This window comes from Cololabis saira, chromosome 15 (assembly GCF_033807715.1).
Source record: "Cololabis saira isolate AMF1-May2022 chromosome 15, fColSai1.1, whole genome shotgun sequence".
Lineage (NCBI taxonomy): Eukaryota > Metazoa > Chordata > Actinopteri > Beloniformes > Belonidae > Cololabis > Cololabis saira.
In genome coordinates, this window is record NC_084601.1 from 1641785 (window position 1) to 1664183 (window position 22399).

The following is a 22399-nucleotide window of genomic DNA, read 5'->3' on the forward strand; positions in this document are numbered from 1 at the left end:
CAGTCATCAATATTTATTATTGTAGACGTGTTTGTTTTTCTTCCTTTTTGGGAGAAATATTTTTCAAGAAAAATAATTTGTGGTGTTTTTTAACCCTCAGTTTTGTCTGCAGGTTGTTACCGGTGACTCATTCTTAAGATAAACTTCATCTCGCTCCTTTGAGCTCTGACTCAGTCCTAATTTGATCCCACACACGCGCGCACACTCACACACAAACACAAACAGATTGCACACCCACCTCATACATATGTATACCACACATCTCCCCCTCCGCACGCACCCCCCTCCCCAAACACACACAGACACACACACACAGACACACACAAACACACACACACACACACACACACACACACACAGACACACGCCATGATCAGATTAACAGATTAATAATCCTACAGCTCACAGGGGATTATTGCTGCTCCTAATACAGCATGCTAACATACACAGGCTAGCAGAGGTGGACAGCAGTGATGTAATTTCCCATGTGGGCGGAGTCAGATAGCCGGTGGATGATGGAGGGGGCGTGGCTTAGAGCAGTGTGGGCGGGGCCTCTGTGGGGCTCCAGCTGTCAGTTATAAACCTGCTGAGTGTGTGTTAATGTGTGTCAATGTGTCGGGTAGTGAATCGCCATGAAGCTGCAATCCTGCGACAGCTGACAGAAAAACAGTAAGAGGCTTTTTTAGTTTCATCTGGAAACAAAAGCAAAGGAAACAAAGACAGAGTTGAAACTGTTCCTGTTATGTGGCGTGGATGCTCGCTGGTCTCGCTGGTCTCGCTGGTCTCCATGGTTTACCTGTTATCTGAAGTGCGTGTGTCACTGTGCTGGGCTACGTCTACATGACGTGTGCCATCGCACACTGGCCAGGTACATTAGCTGCATGTAAGTATGAATCTCTGCTGTTCACCGCTCTCCTGCATGCTGCATTATTTGAAAGATGAGTTGTTTTTGAGATTATTATATGTAGTTGTAATCAAAAACATTGACTGAGCTGCCTAGCAGTGAAGTAAGCCGGTAAGCAAGCTCCACCGTCAGGTTTCTTTGAAGGAGAAGCACATGGATGCTTTCCATTAACACTAAACGTGCACTTAGTGTCAGGTCAAAAAGATGCATTACAAGTAAAAGTCCTGTATGTAAAGAAGGACTACGACTCAAGACCGATCAGGTAAATGTTATAGAAGCGTTTGAGCAAGTTGTAGTTGAGTTTTAAAAAGAAAAGTGCCTATTTTCATTTGACTTTTGAATTCATGTACAAATGATTTAACAATTTCATTATTTATCAGGAAACACCATTGGGTGAGCAGCATTAAGGTGTTTTAGCTGCTGGACGTGAATAACATTTGAAACACTTAACGTATGGATTTATATACTAGGAGACCAAATACGTTTGATGAAAAGAAAAAGATCTGGATCACAAGTTTTGTTCTTTTATTTTCCTGTGAGATGTAGGATTGTTTGAATAGTTAATGAAAATGAAGTATTGGGATCTTTAGTGTGGGATAGTGTGCTCTTTATAACTGACCTTCTGCATGTGGCTTTTTGCAAGACATCAGAAGTTGATAGAAATGCATTGTGTGAGATCCAGTAGATCCTGCGAACCTGAATAGGAGGAAGCAGATATATATATCATCCCTCTCCTGAGCTGCTTCAATACTTTTTCACGAGGGCAGAAATATTTTCCATTTGTAAAAGCTATTATTTGGTCAAATGACTGTTAAACAGGTTTTTTTTTTGCAGGACCAGTGGGTTCTCGTTAGGTTTCGCTGCGTTCAGGGTAAATAGATTTACCCTCAAAGGTTCATCCAATCACAGACCAACAAATTAAATAGTTTTAAAAATGTTGAAGAGTTTTACAAATGTTGATTTAAGTGTTTTAGAAATACATAAAAGAGAGGAAAAACAACACTAACTCTAACACAGGGTCACCTGACCATTCAGGTTCATTTTTGTCCTTTTCATATTTACAGTTCGTGTGGTTCCTCTGGACTTGACCTTTCAGGGGACACAGAGGAACCTGCATACCTGGGCACACGACTCCGGCAGAGCAGCAACTGATTATTTCAGCACGAGACATCCAGCTTTTAACACAGTGGATTAGGAAAGAGTGCTGTTGGTTTGAAAGTGGAAACTTGTTGATACCCAGTTGTGCAGCAACCTTGATTGTTTTGAGGATCTTGAACGCTTCTGTATGAGTCACTGCATAAAGCTGCTCCCGCTCCCGCCCCGTTACGGTTGGTTCGGTTCCTTCTGGACCCGTGGAAATGCCTGTGAAGGGTTATCAAGAAAACTTGTAAACCCTACAAAAGCCATTTTACTTGAGCATCAGTTGTCAGAAGCTTTGGGGATTTTTACCTAAAAATGAACAGATGAGCATAAAAATATGGATCAACGGTAATTATTGCTTATATTTTGATTATGAAGAGGAGCAGCTTTAACATATAGTTCAACAAGGTCTTAACTTTGTGTGAACCGTCATGACCTTTGTGTTTGCTAGAAAGTCTAGAGCAGAAGTAGGCAACCCAAAATGTTTTAGAGCCATATTGGACCAAAAACACAAAAAAGAAATATGTCTGGAGCCGCAAAAAATGAAAAGTCTTGTATAAGCCTTAGAATGAAGACAACACATGCTGCATGTTTTTTTATTAGTTATAACTGGGGGAAGATTTTCGAAATGTCGAGAAAAAAGTCGAAATGTTGAGAAAATAGTCGAAATGTCAAGATTAATGTTGAAGTACAATCTCGAGAAAAAAGTCGAGAAAAAAATCGAAATGTTGAGAAAAAAGTGGAAATTTCGTGAAAGAAGTCGAAATGTCGAGATTAATGTTGAAATCTTTGTTGACAGAAATGTTGAAATGTAATATTTATTCTACACATTTTTACAGCATTGGAAAACATTCAGAATGTTTGTGTCATGTTTGTCCTCCTACAGAAACCACATTAACACAAAAAATATATTTACCTCCCCCATTGATTTCCATTATCAAACATTTTCTAAAAAGCTCCAGGAGCCACTAGGGCGGCGCTCCAGAGCCGCGGGTTGAGACCCCCGGTCTAGAGAGGAGCTTCCTCTCTGTCCCCTGACTGGCTCCTCCCTGTCTGCAGGAGGCGGAGCCCCTCCGGGCCCTACTATGATGGACCTGGGGGCCACATGGCCCGCTCGCCCTCGGACCACGGTCTGGACCGCCACACCCGCTCCCTGCACAGCTGCCATGGCAACGGGGAGGAGGAGCTGCGGACCCGGAGGCGACCAATCAGAGACGGACGAGGGCGCTGGCACTCACAGGTGGGCTGGTGGAACAGGTGGAGTCAGAGGACGGAGTAACATCATTTAAACCTGATTCTGTTCATACGTTTGATCATGTATTATCAAACATTTCTACACTGACCTGGCAGATTAACCCTTGTGCTGTCTTCAGCTCAAGGAAGGAGGAAGAGAAGAAAAGAAGGAAAGAAAGAAGGAAGGAAGGGAGAAAAGAAGGAAGGGAAAAAGAAAGAAGGAAGGAAGGAAGGAAGGAAGGAAGAAAAGAGGAAGGGAAAAAGAAGGAAGGAAGGAAGGAAGGAAGGAAGGAAGGAAGGAAGGAAGGAAAGGAGAAAAGAGGAAGGGAAGAAGGAAGGAAGGGAAAAAAGAAGAAAGTAAGGAAGAAAGAAAGGAAGGGAGGGAGGGAGGGAGAAGGAAGGAAGGAAAGAGCAGGAGGAAAGAAAGAAGGAAGGAAGGAAGAAAGGAAGGAAAGAAAGGAAGGAAGGAAGGAAGGGAGAGAGAAGGAAGGAAGGAATGAGAGAGCAGGAGGAAAGAAGGAAGGAAGGGAAAAAAGAAGAAAGGAAGGAAGGAAGGAAGGAAGAAATAAAGGAAGGTAGGGAGAAGGAAGGAAGGAGAGAGCAGGAGGAAAGAAGGAAGGAAGGGAAAAAAGAAGGAAGGAAGGAAAGGAGAAAAGAGGAAGGGAAGAAGGAAGGAGAGAGCAGGAGGAAGGAAGGAAGGAAGGAAGGAGAGAGTGAAGGAAGGAAGAAAGGAAGGACAGAAGGAAGGAAGGAGGGAGGGGAGGGAGGGGAGGGAGAAGGAAGGGAAGAAGGAAGGAAGGAGAATGAGGTGATTTTGACCCAGAGACAGTACAGGTTAATCTGATCTCTGGTCTGTTTTCAGGACCTCCCCCTGGACCAGACAGTACAGGTTAATCTGATCTGTGGTCTGTTTTCAGGACCTCCCCCTGGACCAGACAGTACAGGTTAATCTGATCTGTGGTCTGTTTTCAGGACCTCCCCCTGGACCAGACAGTACAGGTTAATCTGATCTGTGGTCTGTTTTCAGGACCTCCCCCTGGACCAGACAGTACAGGTTAATCTGATCTGTGGTCTGTTTTCAGGACCTCCCCCTGGACCAGACAGTACAGGTTAATCTGATCTGTGGTCTGTTTTCAGGACCACCCCCTGGACCAGGTTCTGGTCGACCGTGAGCTCCGCCGGCGCCGTGAGGAGGAGTTTCAGGCCCGTTACCGTAGCGACCCCAACCTGGCTCGGTACCCAGTGAAGCCGCAGCCGAGCGAGGAGACGATGAGGATGCTGGCTCAAGTGGGCCGGGTCCGCCACCAGCGCCGCCACAGCGACGTTTCCCTGGCAACCGCAGAGCCCGAGCATCTGACCTCAAGACACGGAGGTGTGAGAACAACCCACAACTCCTGCCTTGCTCTGTGTTGCCGTAGCTCCCTGAATGACCCCCCTCTCCCTGAATGACCCCCCTCTCCCTCAGCTCTCCGGCAGAACCGTCCTCAGGGCCTGGTGGGATCGGGAGGTCAGAGGTCGTTCTCCGTGGACAGGTCAGCCAATCACAGCAGCCCGACGTCTCCCCGCCGCAGCCCGCTGCCACACCAACACCTGGACCCCAGCTCCGCCCTCAAGAGGAAACCCACCAATGACAGCATGGTGCCCAGGGGGCGGATGATGGGGAAGATGCACGTGATCGGCAGCTTCAGCAGCTCAGAGGAGGAGCTGGCCACCACGCCGGACTACACCAGCTGTGATGAGCCCGACCGTGAGTACATGCTGCCTGACCGAGGGATGGACATACGGACTGCTGTTAACCCTGCTGCTGTCTGGGGTCAAGGGAGGAGGAAGGGAAGAAGGGAGGAAAGAAGGAAGGAAGGAAGGAAGGAAGGAAGGAAGGAAGGAAGGAAGGAAGGAAGGAAGGAAGGAAGGAAGGAAGGAAGGAAGGAAGGAAGGAAGGAAGGAAGGAAGGAAGGAAGGAAGGGAGAAAACAAGGAAGGAAGGGAGAAAACAAGGAAGGAAGGAAGGAAGGAAGGAAGGAAGGAAGGAAGGAAGGAAGGAAGGAAGGAAGGAAGGAAGGAAGGATGGAAGGAAGGAAGGGAGAAAACAAGGAAGGAAGGAAGGAAGGAAGGAAGGAAGGAAGGAAGAAAACAAGGAAGGAAGGAAGGATGGAAGGAAGGAAGGGAGAAAACAAGGAAGGAAGGAAGGAAGGAAGAAAACAAGGAAGGAAGGAAGGATGGAAGGAAGGAAGGGAGAAAACAAGGAAGGAAGGAAGGAAGGGAGAAAACAAGGAAAGAAGGAAGGGAGAAAAGAAGGAACAAAGGAAGGAAGGAAGGGAGAAAACAAACAAGGAAGGAAGGAAGGAAGGAAGGGAGAAAAGAAGGAAGGAAGGAAGGAAGGAAGGAAGGGAGAAAACAAGGAAGGGAGGAAGGAAGGAAGGAAGGAAGGGAGAAGAAAGGGAGAAAGGAGGAAGGAAGGAAGGAAGGAAGGAAGGAAGGAAGGGAGGAAGGAAGGGAGAAAACAAGGAAAGAAGGAAGGAAGGGAGAAAAGAAGGAACAAAGGAAGGAAGGGAGAAAAGAAGGAACAAAGGAAGGAAGGGAGAAAACAAGGAAGGAAGGAAGGAAGGAAGGAAGGAAGGGAGAAGGAAGGGAGAAAACAAGGAAGGGAGGAAGGAAGGAAGGAAGGAAGGAAGGGAGAAGGAAGGGAGAAAAGAGGAAGGAGGAAGGAAAGAAGGAAGGAAGGAAGGAAGGTAGGAAGGGAGAAAACAAGGAAAGAAGGAAGGAAGGAAAGAAGGTAGGAAGGGAGAAAACAAGGGAGGAAGGAAGGGAGAAAAGAAGGAACAAAGGAAGGAAGGGAGAAAACAAGGAAGGAAGGAAGGAAGGAAGGAAGGGAGGGAGAAGGAAGGGAGAAAACAAGGAAGGGAGGAAGGAAGGAAGGAAGGAAGGAAGGAAGGAAGGGAGAAGGAAGGGAGAAAAGAGGAAGGAGGAAGGAAAGAAGGAAGGAAGGAAGGAAGGTAGGAAGGGAGAAAACAAGGAAAGAAGGAAGGAAGGAAAGAAGGTAGGAAGGGAGAAAACAAGGGAGGAAGGAAGGGAGAAAAGAAGGAACAAAGGAAGGAAAGAAGGAAGGAAGGAAGGAAGGAAGGAAAGAAGGAAGGGAGAAAACAAGGAAAGAAGGAAGGAAGGAAGGAAGGAAGGAAGGAAGGAGAATGAGGTGATTTTGACCCGAACACAGCGTAAGGGTTAAGACTTTTTCACACCAATCTGATCTGTGATGTCAGGAGTGTGGATAGATATTTGCTGCTAACGCACCAGCAGCCCTGGTCAGTCCAGTCACAACATCCGTCAGTCTGCTTATCTATTCATCCTAAACAGAGAGGAGTCACAACAAACAGTACATGACTCACTTAGCAGGTCACGCACAATCTCTCCTCATCTGTATCCTTCCTCTTTCTTGAACAAGTGATGTTTTTCACAAGAATGTGGCTATAGTGAAGAAAATGAAAACCTGGAGGAGATCTGATTCATTTACACACTACTACCTTTTCTACAAAGAAGAGTTATGTCCAGGCGTAGTTTGTACGTCCTTAGCGGGTTTTCAAATGTAGTCAGAGCTCCTCCAGCTAAACCTCAACGTATAAACTTGACCAAAAGAGTTCAGGATGAGAACTTCTCAGTTCACAGCATTCACATTGTAACAAGAACATATCCACACCTCCAACACCGTTGTTTCTGTTAATAGCCCCATATTTTTTCTGTGGGATGTAAAGAATGTCGCTTTTAGCTATATTCAGACACAACTTTAGAAACAACCTTCAAGTCACAGCAGAGGGATTATCAAAGTCCACTTGGAAGTTGAGTGAAAAGGATTGAACAGAAAAAAAAATAGCGAGGTCAAATCAAAGGGGTTTAAAGGATGCTACTTGCAGAAGGTGAAATGGCTCCAACATGTGAACCAGAGCAAAGAGTCAAAAAATGCATCTCAGAGCAGAAAGTTTAAACAGAAACATCATTTGAACTTACGTTAGATGGGTGAGACAGGTACGAGCCTGGAGTCAGTGTGAAGATGAAATGGACCCAAACAGACAGGTGAAACAGAAATACTCACAGTCTAAAGTCAGTTGTTGCTTACTTTGTAGTTATCAGGCTTCTTGGTTCCAGTCTGTTCTTATTTTTGGTCTATTTTTATATTCAGTCTGTTTCCATACCAACATAAATCCCTCATTCAGGTGTCAGCATGTACAGACATGCCAGTTATGTGGTTAAAAGGGATCAGAATATGTATGTATGTATGTGTGTATATATATACAGGACTGTCTCAGAAAATTAGAATATTGTGATAAAGTTCTTTATTTTCTGTAATGCAATTAAAAAAACTAAAATGTCATACATTCTGGATTCATTACAAATCAACTGAAATATTGCAAGCCTTTTATTATTTTAATATTGCTGATTATGGTTTACAGTTTAAGATTAAGATTCCCAGAATATTCAAATTTTTTGAGATAGGATATTTGAGTTTTCTTAAGCTGTAAGCCATGATCAGCAATATTAAAATAATAAAAGGCTTGTAATATTTCAGTTGATTTGTAATGAATCCAGAATGTATGACATTTTTGCATTACAGAAAATAAAGGACCTTTTCACAATATTCTAATTCTCTGAGACAGTCCTGTATATCTGCCATAGAGTTTCTCTATTTACCTGAAATGTATCATCAGTTTGCTTGTCTACACATCAGAGTGTTAATTAAACCTGATGCTGAGTGAGGATGGTCATCCAAAATGTTTTTGTGGAATCAATTTTAGCTCTTATTTCAACAAAAACCTGCAGTATCACCTTTTTACCACTTAAATCTAACAGACTCATTATTCATAAAAGCATCACATTTAAATTGTTGAATGAAACATAACAGAAAAAACCTCAAGACATAACACAGTGGTATAAATAAAAGCATCTTTCTGTGAGTTGATACCAACACATGTTGGCGTTATTTGACATGTTTAAAGTCCTGCTGCCCTCTAGAGGAAAGTGTCTGGGTTTAGTTGGGATTTGTTCCCTGAACATGTGACCTTCAGTTTGATATCAGGATGTTTCAGGGTTTAAGTTAAGAGAAGAGACAGGAAGGAGAGAGTTGAACGGCAGATACTGAATGTGTTCTCCCAGTCTCTGGCTTAAATTAGCTCAGTGTGATAATCTTCTTACAGCTGAATCTGGGTTCACCCCCAGCAGCCTTCCCTGCACTTCCCCTGCCGGCCAGCAGGGGTCGCCCCTGAGGCCAGGGCGCTATGCTGGTGGATCTTAATCTATGCACTAATGTTTGCTCTCTCTGCATGTTTTACTCCAAGCCCAATAGGCTTTTAGTTTTGGAGACGGGGGTTCTAGTCTCTCTTCTCTGATGGATCAGTCCTTCACTTGTGTGTTTTTGCTTGTGTTCCATTAAATTCCACCAGTGCTGTGAATGATGTTGTTCTCTTACCTGTTGGGTAACTTTCAATATTCCGGTAGGTCCTCCTATGGTTCTCCTCCCCCGTAAATGTTCATCCAAATTCCTGTGCGATATTGGCCCTTTTTCAGTTGGTTTTCGATGGTTCCAGTGGTGGCATTTGTTCCTTTGTTGGTGATCTTGCGGTTCTGCTTGGGGCTGACCCTGTTTAGGTTTTAAAGTTACATAAATATTCTGCCTGAAATACATCTGCACTCCTAATAAGTCCCAACTGCTCTCTGCCGTCGTTGAGTTATTAGGAGCTGCTCAGCTTCTCTTCTTTGGGGTTGTCCTTCACTTTAATGAGTTTAACTTGAAGTTCCATCCATTTAATTTACATTTGCAGTAAGTCATTAAGCAGGCACTGATGTTCAAAGCTCCTTACCAGTGGAAACAACACTCTGGGGACAACGCAGGATGAAACTCTGCCATAAAGTGGTAAATCTATTTAGCTCATTAGGACTATTAACCTGCTAAGAATGCAACATGCATGCTTAGAGCACCTCAAGTCCAAAATACAAGTTGGAAGACAGGTAAAGTAGTTGTGGGTTAGGCAAGTTCATTTCTTGGAGGTGTTAGGACAAGAGGTGCTTTTAAAAATTAAGTGTGTGAACTGTTTTTAAGCTCTCTCCTAATTCTCTAAACCATTCTCCATCGGGAGCTTTATTGTGCACATCTTTTTTCATGACCTTTTTGGAGAATTCTGCTCTTGCTCTGCTGCTTTGTTGTTGGTTCTGTTTTTATTCTGCTCATGTTTCAGACGGAGACACCTTTGCTCAGTTGTTCTGCTCCAGGAAGGTTGTTGTGCATTAAGGTCTTGCGACCCTTAACAGTGTTGCACTTGCTTCAGGTTGTCTCTTGAGAAATCAGACATCATGCTCGTGAGCTAATCTGCTACGTCTGTGTGGTCGGACTAGAGTCACCTGCTCAGAGATTATGAGCTCTGATTGGCCGGGAGGGTTCTTGGTTCCTCCCGTCAGGTTCAGAGGTGGCACAACCAGCTCACAATCCCTGACGCTGCTGTCGTGAAGACTCCTGGACGGATAGAGGAACCACAGAAACCTTCTGCAGACCTGATTGGTCCTCAAAGTCCGGATGATTTTTGAGATTGGATGTGATACTCCAATCCCGATTAGGACGGTCCACCTTGGCCCGGCTGTTCTGGTCCCGCTGGGCCACCCAGTCACTGTCTCTGTTCCTGTTCAATTGGATTAAAAGAAAGGAGTGGATTATCAGGAGTCACTGCAAAGACCCAGGGATAGAAACCCAGAGCAGGAGCAGTGGTGGCCTTCCAGCCAGGAGTATATGTGTTCACTCACACAGATGGCTGCTCGTCACCGGGGCTGGACGTCCTGCCCATACACAGATCTGGTGATTTCCTGGTAAACAGCTGGATTTCTTGGTGGACTGCTGGATTTTTTCTTTTTTTTTTGTCTCTGATCTGGTGGAAATGTGGTAGGAAAAGTGGACGGGATTGATGCTGCAATGTTGTCTCCAGCTCATCAGCATCCAGATTCACTCCCCTTGTAACCAGATCAGGAATACACTTCCAAGCTGCTGGTATCAGACAGCAGGCCGGCTCTATTAATGCCACCATGCTAAGACGCTAACAGTGAAATCACTGGCAGAAAGATGGACTCCATGTTTGGATTCAGCTAATCTTGTTACAGACAGGCATGACCTGCTCTGCAGCCTGCAGGCAGCGCTCGGGGCAAAGTGCAATCCTAGAACCAGAGAGGAGGAGGAGAGAGGAGCTGCAGGTTCACCTCCTCCTCTTCATTCCTTCTTCCTCTGTTCAAGCCTCTTCCTTTTTAATGGCGACCGCACAGACCTGTGAGTACAGCGGAGTTTAAAGCAGCTTACTCAGCATAGTGAGAACCCGCCCCCACCTGTAGATGCAGGTAACTTCAGGTGATGTGCAGGAATGCTGGGTGAAGCTGATCCCATCAGAGAGTTCTGCAGGATTAATAACAGGAGGGGGACATTATCGTTTCTCATCAGCCTAAAATAAAAAATAAAAAATAATTTTTATAAATATACCGTATTTTCTGGACTATAAGCCGCACCTGCTCTATTAAAAAAAAGATAAGCAAGCCGCAGATATTTCTGTTGTTAGATTAGATATTTACTACATGAACAAAAGAATTTAGAACTGTAAATGATGTACATGTTTGTACCTAAATAGATCTTTCCTAACAGTGTCTTTTAACACGGCAGCAACTTTGCTGATTAAAACGGGACAGAACCAAGAGAAAATAACCGGTATTTATTGATCTATTTATCTGTTTGAAATCTGCTTCCTACTTCTATCTGCTAAAGAAGAAGTAGCGTATTCTTCTTTGCATTTATTTTGTCTTAGATTTGATTCTAATTCCCGTTGGAGCGCCCCGAGTGGTGGAAGAAAAATCCACAGAATAGCTGCACCTTTATATAAGCTGCACGGTTGAAAACTTATGAAAAAAGTAGTGGCTTATAGTCCAGAAAATATGGTAATCACCATTTATTTAATGATTTATCTCATTTTATGTATCAGAAAGTTCACTCGAGGTACTTTGGGGATCAACGAATCATGACTTTGGAGAGTCGTCTTGGCTCTTATGGATTCAACCTGACTCATCGCTATGTTCATTTTTGAAAACTCTGATCATACGGCAGCTAATCTCTGATCTAACCATGCAAGATTGTATTAGAATGAAAGTATATCATTTATTGTTTCTTCCTGGTTGCTAGGAGACATGGAGAGCCAGTGGTGGGATCATGGTTCCTGGCATGGCGAGCCTCTGCCCATGTCCATGGTAGGTCTCCGCCCTTCATCCCTTCATCCGTCCACCCTCCTCCCCTGTAATGAGTGTCATCATCAGTACTGGAGTTGAGGGGGGATGAGGGGGGATGAGGGGGATGGCATCACACCTGAACATAAAAAGGGTCCAAATCCCCCCCCCCCCCCCCCTGTAAAACTGCCATCCCCCCTTTCCATCCCTTATGTCATTTCATCAATGAATGTGGTTTTACTGCTATTTCAACATTTAGAGTCATCACCAGAAAAATAACACCTGAAAAATAACTTATTTGACAATTTTCACCTGTTTCAAGTAAATTTTTACTTGAAATAAGTAGAAAAATCTGCCAGTGGGACAAGATTTATCTTCTTATTACAAGCAAAAAAATCTTGTTCCACATGCAGATTTTTCTACTTATTTCAAGTGAAAATCTACTTGAAACAGGTGAAAATTGTTGTTTTTTTCCAGTGATGAGTCTTGTTTTAAGTGTAATGAGATTTTTTTTACTAAAATTAGACATTTTAACTAGAAATAAGACAAATATTGTTGTTAAGATTGTGAGTTTTTGCAGTGATCCATTTTACTTATCCTGTGAAGGACAGAGTCATATTGATAAGTTCAGAAAAGTGTTTTTTATTGTTGTGTTTTGATGTATTTGAGTGGATATTTAAAGCTTACAGAAGGCTGCATTTAACTGCTGCTATGTCATTCCTGCAGTATTTCTGCAGGTGTTTTGATCAGTGCTATTATTTGTAATATATTATATTATTTGTAATCAGCACAAATTATCTGTCCCCATATGATCAAATCCACCATGATTTTATTTTACAACTCGAGTACTGCTAAAGGTGTGTCACTCTTACTAAAAATCACATTTTCGGGTGTTTATCGTTGCAACTCATCAGCACCCGGTCACGTGGCAACCGTCCAAGGATGGAGAGCGTCTGATTGGTCGGATCGTGCTGAACAAGAGGATGAAGGACGGGACGGTTCCTGCAGATACAGGAGCGCTGCTGGGACTCAAGGTCAACCTTTTCTTGTTGTGTTTTGTGTCTTCTCATCTTCATCTCCTTTTTCTCCCGGGTGCCGTTAGATGCCTTGCTCATGGTTAACGTGTTTCCAGGTTGTCGGTGGGAAGATGACGGAGTCGGGTCGCCTGTGTGCATTTATCACCAAGGTGAAGAGAGGAAGTCTGGCCGATACTGTCGGACACTTGAGACCAGGTAAGCCCTGGGGCAAATACAGTTCTTTATGCTTTAAGCCATATGTGGACTTTTTATGTGTCCTCACATTTGCTATGATGTTGTCCTCTAACCAGAGGTGTCTTCAGTATTCACATCCATTACTCAGGTAGAAGTATAGATACCAGAGGATAAAAATACTCCTGCAGAAGTTGAAGTATCAACTCAACTTTTTTACTCAAGTAAAAGTATAAAAGTACTGGTTTCAAAACTACTTAAAGTATAAAAGTAAAAGTAATGTAAGGGGGAAAAAGCCATTAAGGACAAAAGCCATTGAAAATGAATGCATATTAGTATAATGTAAATATATTAAAGAAGCATAAATGTGTACTATTGAGCATTAATATGTGTTTCAGAGAGCAGCAGATATGATGACTAGTTGCCTATAAGTATTGTAATGGTGCAAAAAGTCAAACTTCAGAGGCATGTTATCATTTATCCTAACCTTTATTGGAATGTACATCCAAGTTTAGTTGCAGGAATCTGAGGGAACGGATGTAAGAACAAAACTGGACAAGAACATCTGAAACAACCACAACCAAATTCACTCTATCCGGATGGAGCAATTTAACTGGATAGTTTTTATTTAAAGGCAGAAATGAAATAGAGTAACGAGGCTGTTTTTAAAATGTAAGGAGTAAAAAGTACAGTTAGTTGTCTGAAAATGTAAGGAGTAAAAGTAAAAAGTCGTCTGAAAAATAATGACTCCAGTGAAGTATAGATAACCAAAATTTCTACTTAAGTAAGGTAACAAAGTATTTGTACTTTGTTACTTGACACCTCTGACTCTAACTGTAGTGTTATAACTATGTTCTCTCAAATACCAGACATTATTCTCTCCTCAAAGAGTCATTAAATACTGGCATCTAAGTATCTGTGGCTAAGAGCATAATCACTGAGAGAATCTGTCTTTATCATGGTGATGAATGAGTGAACAGAGATTAGATAACCTAAACTCGGAACCGGCTGCTCTTTTTGGGGTTCTAGCTGCCAGCAGAACTTACCGCTACTTTCTCTTTCTAAGATAAACATTAGGACATTGAAGTGACTTGGATACTCACAAGATACTTAAATGAGTGTATTTTTTTAAATTATTGGTCGTTCAATAATGAATTCTGTGATTGTGGGGCTGCACAATATGTTGGACATTTATTGTCATCCCTGTATCAACATTTCCAAGTGCCATTTATTCCCACTCTACATGTCAGTAATATATTTGACCAATCAGGTGGAACCTTTCTGCACGAGCTGCTAATTTAGATACTAATTCACTTGAAGAGTGTTTTTGCAAGATGATATTCAATAAAACCACGTAGCTGTATTAAAAATAATGCTTTTAAATTTTGTGTGAGCATAGTTTGTTTATCACCTGGGGATAATTTTAGCTCCGAACCAGAAACACATTAAACCGTCCACTGAAACTGGTCAAATCGATGACAATATGCACAACTACACTCAGCTTTTAGGATTTTACTTTCTCTTCAAGACATTCACACATACAGGAAAAAAATTAGAATATTGTGATTTTCTGTAATGCAATTGCAAAAACAAAAATGTCATACATTCTGGATTCATTACAAATCAACTGAAATATTTCAAGCCTTTTATTATTTTAATATTGCTGATCATGGTTTACAGTTTAAGAAAACTCAAATATTCTATCTCAAAAAATTAGAATATTCTGGGAATCTTAATCTTAAGCTGTAAACCATAATCAGCAATATTAAAATAATAAAAGGCTTGCAATATTTCAGTTGATTTGTAATGAATCCAGAATGTATGACATTTTTGTTTTTTTAATTGCATTACAGAAAATAAAGAACTTTATCACAATATTCTAATTCTAATAGATAGATAGATATAGACAGTGGTATGATGGTTAGCACGTTCACCTTAGAGCCAACAAGTTCACAGTTCAAATCTTCTCTCCATTCCTGTGTGGGTTCCAACAGTGCAAACACGTGCAAACACGTGCAAACACGTGCAAACACGTGCATGTAGGGCTGAATGCTGATTCTACACTGTCTGCAGCAGTGAGTGTGAATGTGCATGATTTTATTTGTCTTGCAATGGTGACTTCTCCAGAGTGTGTCCCGCTTCTCTCTCAACGGCAGCTAAAAATAGAAAAAGAAGAACTGCAAAAATGCACCTATAGATGCGCAGGCGCATTCCAACTGCATGTAAATGTCAGTATACCGTTGTATAACTAAACAACTAAAGACATATGGGCGCAGTTAGAATGATTTGGCGGAAGATTATAAACATGGTCAGTTAAAGAATTTAATAGAAAAGAAAGTAGATGGCTACATTTAAGTTAAGAGAGAGTAAAGTAGACTGATCCAGGAGCTAATAGCTGCTTTAATAGCTGGTTCAGCTCATGTGGCTCCACTAACAGTGATGTCTGCAGGGATGAGCCACTGAGTGGCAATCTGTGATGACAGTGGACAGGCTGGTGACAGGGAGGGCAGGGAGAGCAGGGAGAGCAGGGAGAGCAGGGAGAGCAGGGAGAGCAGGGGTCAGACCACCCCATCACCCTGCTGCGCTTTTACAGGCAGACGGCTGTCAGACGTCTGCATGTCACTCACAACCAGAGCTGGTACAGGCGCCAAAAATTGTACTCAAGTAAAAGTACTGTTACTTCAGAATAATATGACTCAAGTAGAAGTAAAAAGTAGTCATCCAAATAATTACTTGAGTAAAAGTAAAAAAGTACTTGGTGAAAAAACTACTCAAGTACTGAGTAACTGTTGAGTAACGTCTGATTTATTTTTTTAACACAACTATTCAAACAGACAAAAGTACAAAATAATCATCTTCAGGCAAATTAAATCAATAAAATAATAAAATTAATTAAAATTAATAAAAAATAGCTTAAATTAAAATAAGCTTAAAGTAAATTCAAGTACTTTAATAAATAATAAAATAAATAAAATAACAGAATAAAAAAAATAAATTAAGCACAAGTAGCACAAAATGTCAAGCCTTTGTACTTTTCTTTTTTAACCAGGCAGAACTAGAACAAACATGAACTCATAGAAACTCTGTGTGTGTTTGAGTCTGTGTAAATGTGACAAAACATGCAAAAACAAACATTTTTCCCAAATAAACACTCAGTGATGTCATGAGATTGACACGTACGTGGATAAAAGGGATAAAAGAAAAGTAACAGCTCAACGTAGCCTAATGTAGCGGAGTAAGAGGAACAGTTTCTTCTTCACAAATCTACTCAAGTAAAAGTAAAAAGTATAGTGATTCAAAACTACTCCTAAAAGTACAACATTTCCCAAAACTTACTCAAGTAAATGTAACTGAGTAAATGTAACTCGTTATTACCACCTCTGCTCTCTAGCAGCAGACGGTTCTGTTACCAAGATCCTTTACATTTGAGCAGATTTCCGTGCTGTATGGCATGTTTTGTTGTAACATGCAACACAACAGTGGTATTATTATATTTCTGAGTTCCTTCGTCTTCGTCTTATTTAGGCACTATTATTGACAAGTGCTTAAAGTGTAGCTTATTTGCAGGGCTGGAGGCGAGGCTCAGTCAGTTAGAGGTCCGGTTCGGCCAACTAGACCATAGTCCGATAGAATCCTCTGCGGACCGGCCCGTAGCAGCTGAGCGTAGCCGCTCCCCTGCAGCTCCCCGGCAGCCGGCCAGGCAGGGCAGCTGGGTGACGGTTTGGAGGAAGGGTAGTCTTAAAGGGCTCACGGAACACCACCACCCGCTTCATGTGTCTAACCGTTTTTCCCCACTCAGCGACACATCTGTTGAGAAACCGACCCTGGTAATTGGAGACTCTATTGTGAGACATGTGAGGCCGACTCCAGAGACCATAGTTAGGTGTATCCCGGGGGCCAGAGCGGGCGACATAGAAGCAAATTTGAAGCTACTGGCAAAGGGTAATCGTAAATATGGTAAAGTTATCATCAATGTCGGAGCTAATGACTCCCGTCTTCGCCAGTCGGAAGTAACTAAAATGAATATTGTCTCGGTGTGTAACTACGCCAAAAGTATGTCGGACTCCGTAGGTTTTTCTGGCCCCCTCCCCAATCTGACCAGCGATGACATGTTTAGTCGCATGCTCTCGCTCCGCCGCTGGTTGTCTCAGTGGTGTTCAGAAAACGACGTGGACTTTATTGACAACTGGGAGACATTCTGGGGAAAGCCCGGTCTGATTAGAAGGGACGGCATTCATCCCACCCGGGATGGTGCAGCTCTTATGTCTAGAAATCTGGCCAATGTTATTAGACACTCCCCCTGACAATGCAGGGTCCAGGCCAGGATGCAGAGCTGTAGTTTAACACACTTCTCTGCTGCTTCTCGAGGACCAACGCCCGCCAATCAAACTGTAAGATTGCATTATGTAATTAGCGACTCTAAAACTGTAGGATTACATGATATTGGCGACTCTGGCCAGGTGCCTAGCAAAATAGAAGTGGTTGCAGTTCCCCGCCCTCCAAAAGTTCACCAGTTGCGGCGTTTTGGAGGCGTTAACCAAAATAACCTTGTAAAAATTAAAACCAATGTACATTTGGTACCAACTACAGACCGAAAAATTAGATGCGGATTACTAAATATACGATCATTAAGCTCTAAGTCTCTGTTAGTAAATGATATAATTACAGAGAGCAGGAGTGATATTTTCTGCTTAACAGAAACATGGTTACAGGAGGAAGAGTATGTTAGTTTGAATGAATCAACTCCGCCCGGCTACTTTAATCATCACATTCCTAGAAGCACGGGCCGAGGCGGAGGAGTCGCAGCAATTTATAACTCCAGTCTCCAAACAAAAATTGAACCTAAGTGCAATTATAATACATTTGAAAGCCTCATGCTTGGTCTGAAATTTCCGAGCTGGAAATCAGAAAAGCCAGTTGTGTTAGTGGTAGTGTACCGGCCCCCTGCTGGTGCGTATCTAGAGTTTTTGTCTGAATTTTCAGATTTCCTTTCTGGATTATTGATCAGCACAGATAAATTCATCATAGTGGGTGATTTTAATATTCATATGGATGTTGAAAGCGATAATCTTAAATTAGCCTTCGATTCTCTTCTAGAATCAATGGGTATCTCACAAAAAGTGAATAAACCGACGCACTGTTTTAATCATACTCTCGATCTCGTTCTCACCTACGGTGTTGAAACTGATGGTCTGTTGGTGTCACCTGTAAACTCCCTTTTATCCGACCATTACTTAATAACGTTTGAATTTAATTTTGTTGATGTTGAAGTGCAAAATAGGAGGTATTATTTTAGCAGATGTTTGTCTGATGAAGTTATTGTTAAATTTAGGGAGGCCATTGCTTATCTTACAACAGTGCGAAATAGTGATGTAGTCGAGGCCAGTGACCTGGGTTCTACCTCTGCAGATGTTGATTTCCTTGCTAGTAACACTGCTGATTTGTTGCATTCAGCTTTAGATGAAGTTGCTCCTTTGAAAAGGAGGGTTTCTAGCCACAGGAGCTTAACTCCCTGGTATAATTCAGATATCCGCATGTTGAAACAAAACGTGCGTAAAATGGAAAGGAAGTGGTACTCTTGTAGGTCTGTAGACTCTTATCGTGAATGGAAAGATATTCTAATAGTATATAAAAAAGCCATTCGCAAAGCCAGAACAGCTTATTATTCAACGTTGATAGAGGATAATAAAAGTAACCCACGTTTTCTGTTCAGCACTGTAGCCAATTCAATTCAATTCAATTCAATTCAATTTTATTTATATAGCGTCTAATACAACAGAGTTGTCTCTAGACGCTTTACAGAGACCCATACCCAGAACATGACCCCCGAGCAGTTATTACATAAACAATGGCAGGTAAAAACTCCCCTAGTGGGAGAAAAACCTTAAGCCAAACAGTGGCAAGGAAAAACTCCCCTTTAGGAGGGAAGAAACCTTGAGCAGGACCAGGCTCATAAGGGGGGACCCTCCTGCCGAGGGCCATACTGGTGGGTCAGGGACGGCAACAGCACAGCAGGCAGGTGGAAGCAGCAACGGGATGACCAGGGGTGGGGACCGCAGGCCGGCACGCAGCTCCCGAAGCTCCGGCCCAATCAGCAAGTCCCAGGTTGGGGTGCAGGGTCGGGGAAAGACTTGTGCTCCGTAATGCAAGCTACAAGCCACCCACGACCACCTGCAGGACAAAAGAGAGAAAAGGGAGGAGAAGGGGGGGCCAGCAACGAGATGACCAGGGGTGGGGACCGCAGGCCAGCACGCAGCTCCCGAAGCTCCGGCCCAATCAGCAAGTCCCAGGTTGGGGTGCAGGGTCAGGGAAAGACTTGTGCTCCGTAATGCAAGCTACAAGCCACCCACGACCACCTGCAGGACAAAAGAGAGAAAAGGGAGGAGAAGGGGGGGCCAGCAACGGGATGACCAGGGGTGGGGACCGCAGGCCAGCATGCAGCTCCCGAAGCTCCGGCCCAATCAGCAAGTCCCAGTTTGGGGTGCAGGGTCAGGGAAAGACTTGTGCTCCGTAATGCAAGCTACAAGCCACCCACGACCACCTGCAGGTTCCGGTGTCCGGCAAAGGATGCTGCAACATGGACAAAAGAGAGAAAAGGGAGGAGAAGGGGGGGCCAGCACAAGAAACTACAGGAGCGACTCTGACACACTAAAGTTTACACTACCTAGAGATTTACCAACACCAGCTAGAGGTTTACTAAACACTAACTATAGGCTTTACTAAACAGAAATGTTTTAAGTTTAGTTTTAAAGGTGGAGGTGGTGTCAGCCTCCTTAACCCAGATTGGAAGTTGGTTCCATAGTAGTGGTGCCTGATAGCAGAACGCCCGCCCTCCAAATCTACATTTAGATACTCTAGGAACTACGAGTAAACCTGCACTCTGACAAGGCTGACAAAGAGTCACAGCTCTGTGGAGCCGTGTATTCCTGCAGCTCTCAGTAGTGAGGACTTTATGAGCTTCTTCAACAGTAAAATCACGAGAATTAGAGAAGAAATCAACCAGCCGGTTGTAGGTGTTTCTTCAGCTTTAGCGACTTCCCTAGGCTCTGACTTGTCTCTAGACTATTTTGATCCTATAGACCTCCCTGAGCTGACTTCACTCGTTAATAGAGCTAAGTCAACCACATGTATGTTAGACCCCATCCCGACTCGACTATTCAAACATATTTTTTCTCTTATTGGTACGACAATACTGGACCAAATTAACCTATCCCTAAGTTTAGGATATGTACCACAGGTTTTCAAAGTCGCAGTAATTAAACCTTTACTTAAAAAACCTTCTCTTGACCCAGACACCTTAGCTAATTATAGACCAATTTCCAACCTTCCATTTGTATCTAAAATTCTGGAAAAGGCAGTTTCAAGCCAGTTATGTGACTATTTGTATAGAAATGATCTGTTTGAAGTCTTTCAGTCAGGGTTCAGAATGCATCATAGCACAGAGACAGCACTGGTTCGAGTCACGAATGACCTCCTTATGGCCTCAGATAAGGGATTAGTTTCCATACTGGTTCTACTGGACCTCAGTGCTGCTTTTGACACTATAGATCATGGCATTTTACTGCACAGGTTAGAGCATGTTGTTGGGATTAAAGGGACAGCTCTATGTTGGTTTAAATCATATCTATCTGACAGGTTCCAGTTTGTTCATGTACATGAGGTTTCTTCAGAACAGTCAAGGGTCTGTTATGGTGTTCCGCAGGGTTCAGTGCTAGGGCCAATCTTGTTCAGTTTATACATGCAGCCATTGGGAAGTATAATCCAGAATCACGGCATACACTTTCATTGTTATGCTGATGATACGCAGCTCTACTTGTCTATGAAGCCGGATGAGACAGAACCGTTAGTTAAACTTCAGGCATGTCTTAGGGACATCAAGGACTGGATGTCCAGAAATTTCTTGCTTCTAAATTCAGATAAAACAGAGGTTATCATTCTTGGTCCAGAGCATCTTAGGAAGGGATTAGATGGTGTTGCGATGGCTTCCAGTGCAACTGTGAGAAACCTTGGTGTTATTTTCGATCAGGATTTGTCGTTTAAACCATATGTCAATCAGGTTTGTAAAATAGCCTTTTTCCATCTCCGTAATATTGCAAAGATTAGGAAAATCCTCTCGCAGAGTGATGCAGAAAAACTAGTTCATGCGTTTGTATCTTCTAGACTAGATTACTGTAATGTGTTGTTAGCAGGATGTCCAAGTAATTTGCTGAATAGGCTCCAGCTGATCCAGAATGCAGCAGCACGAGTGCTGACAGGAATCAGCAGGAGAGACCACGTCTCTCCAGTGTTAGCGTCGCTCCATTGGTTACCCGTAAAATTCAGAATCCAATTTAAAATTTTATTACTTGCGTATAAAGCCCAAAACGGCTTAGCTCCGCATTATTTGCAAGACCTGATAGTGCCTTATGTTCCTGTCAGAGCTCTCCGTTCTCAGAGTGCAGGTTTACTCGTAGTTCCTAGAGTATCCAAATGTAGATTTGGAGGGCGGGCGTTCTGCTATCAGGCACCACTACTATGGAACCAACTTCCAATCTGGGTTAAGGGGGCTGACACCACCTCCACCTTTAAAACTAAACTTAAAACATTTCTGTTTAGTAAAGCCTATAGTTAGTGTTTAGTAAACCTCTAGCTGGTGTTGGTAAATCTCTAGGTAGTGTAAACTTTAGTGTGTCAGAGTCGCTCCTGTAGTTTCTTGTGCTGGCCCCCCCTTCTCCTCCCTTTTCTCTCTTTTGTCCATGTTGCAGCATCCTTTGCCGGACACCGGAACCTGCAGGTGGTCGTGGGTGGCTTGTAGCTTGCATTACGGAGCACAAGTCTTTCCCCGACCCTGCACCCCAACCTGGGACTTGCTGATTGGGCCGGAGCTTCGGGAGCTGCGTGCTGGCCTGCGGTCCCCACCCCTGGTCATCCCGTTGCTGGCCCCCCCTTCTCCTCCCTTTTCTCTCTTTTGTCCTGCAGGTGGTCGTGGGTGGCTTGTAGCTTGCATTACGGAGCACAAGTCTTTCCCCAACCCTGCACCCCAACCTGGGACTTGCTGATTGGGCCGGAGCTTCGGGAGCTGCGTGCTGGCCTGCGGTCCCCACCCCCGGTCATCCCGTTGCTGCTTCCACCTGCCTGCTGTGCTGTTGCCGTCCCTGACCCACCAGTCTGGCCCTCGGCAGGAGGGTCCCCCCTAATGAGCCTGGTCCTGCTCAAGGTTTCTTCCCTCCTAAAGGGGAGTTTTTCCTTGCCACTGTTTGGCTTAAGGTTTTTCTCCCACTAGGGGAGTTTTTACCTGCCATTGTTTATGTAATAATTGCTCGGGGGTTTATGTTCTGGGTATGGGTCTCTGTAAAGCGTCTAGAGACAACTCTGTTGTATTAGACGCTATATAAATAAAATTGAATTGAATTGAATTGAATTGACAACAAACTGTCATTTGGAAAAAAATCAGACTCGATATATAAGAAAAGCCAGAACAGCAGCGCCTCTTTTGTCTTCGAAAACGTTCTAAATTCAAGGTGGATTCTTCCCTGATGACTATGTTTTATCGTTCTTTCATCCAATCTGTTATCACTTTTTCTTTCATTTGTTAGTTTCAATCTTTGAAAGTCAAAGACAGAAACTTGCTCAATAAGGTTGTCAGTCTAAGCAGTAAAATCATTGGGTCGGCTCAACAAACTTTACAAGAACTTTATAACAAA

General features: G+C 43.2%; 1 protein-coding gene across 15 annotated transcripts in view; it reads left to right on the plus strand.

Moving 5' to 3' along the window:
* LOC133461237 (regulating synaptic membrane exocytosis protein 2-like) overlaps positions 1 to 22399 on the plus strand; it is a 76709-nt gene that overhangs the window by 9221 nt on the left and 45089 nt on the right. For 14 of the 15 annotated variants that reach the window (XM_061742058.1, XM_061742067.1, XM_061742060.1 and 11 more), the window contains 6 exons: positions 3104 to 3284; positions 4415 to 4649; positions 4743 to 5024; positions 11468 to 11532; positions 12423 to 12542; positions 12641 to 12740. In XM_061742058.1, the coding sequence (XP_061598042.1) occupies positions 3104 to 3284; positions 4415 to 4649; positions 4743 to 5024; positions 11468 to 11532; positions 12423 to 12542; positions 12641 to 12740 (983 nt within the window). Of the gene's footprint in view, positions 1 to 485; positions 884 to 3103; positions 3285 to 4414; positions 4650 to 4742; positions 5025 to 11467; positions 11533 to 12422; positions 12543 to 12640; positions 12741 to 22399 lie in introns of those variants that run through there. The other variant, XM_061742069.1, reaches the window with a different exon arrangement.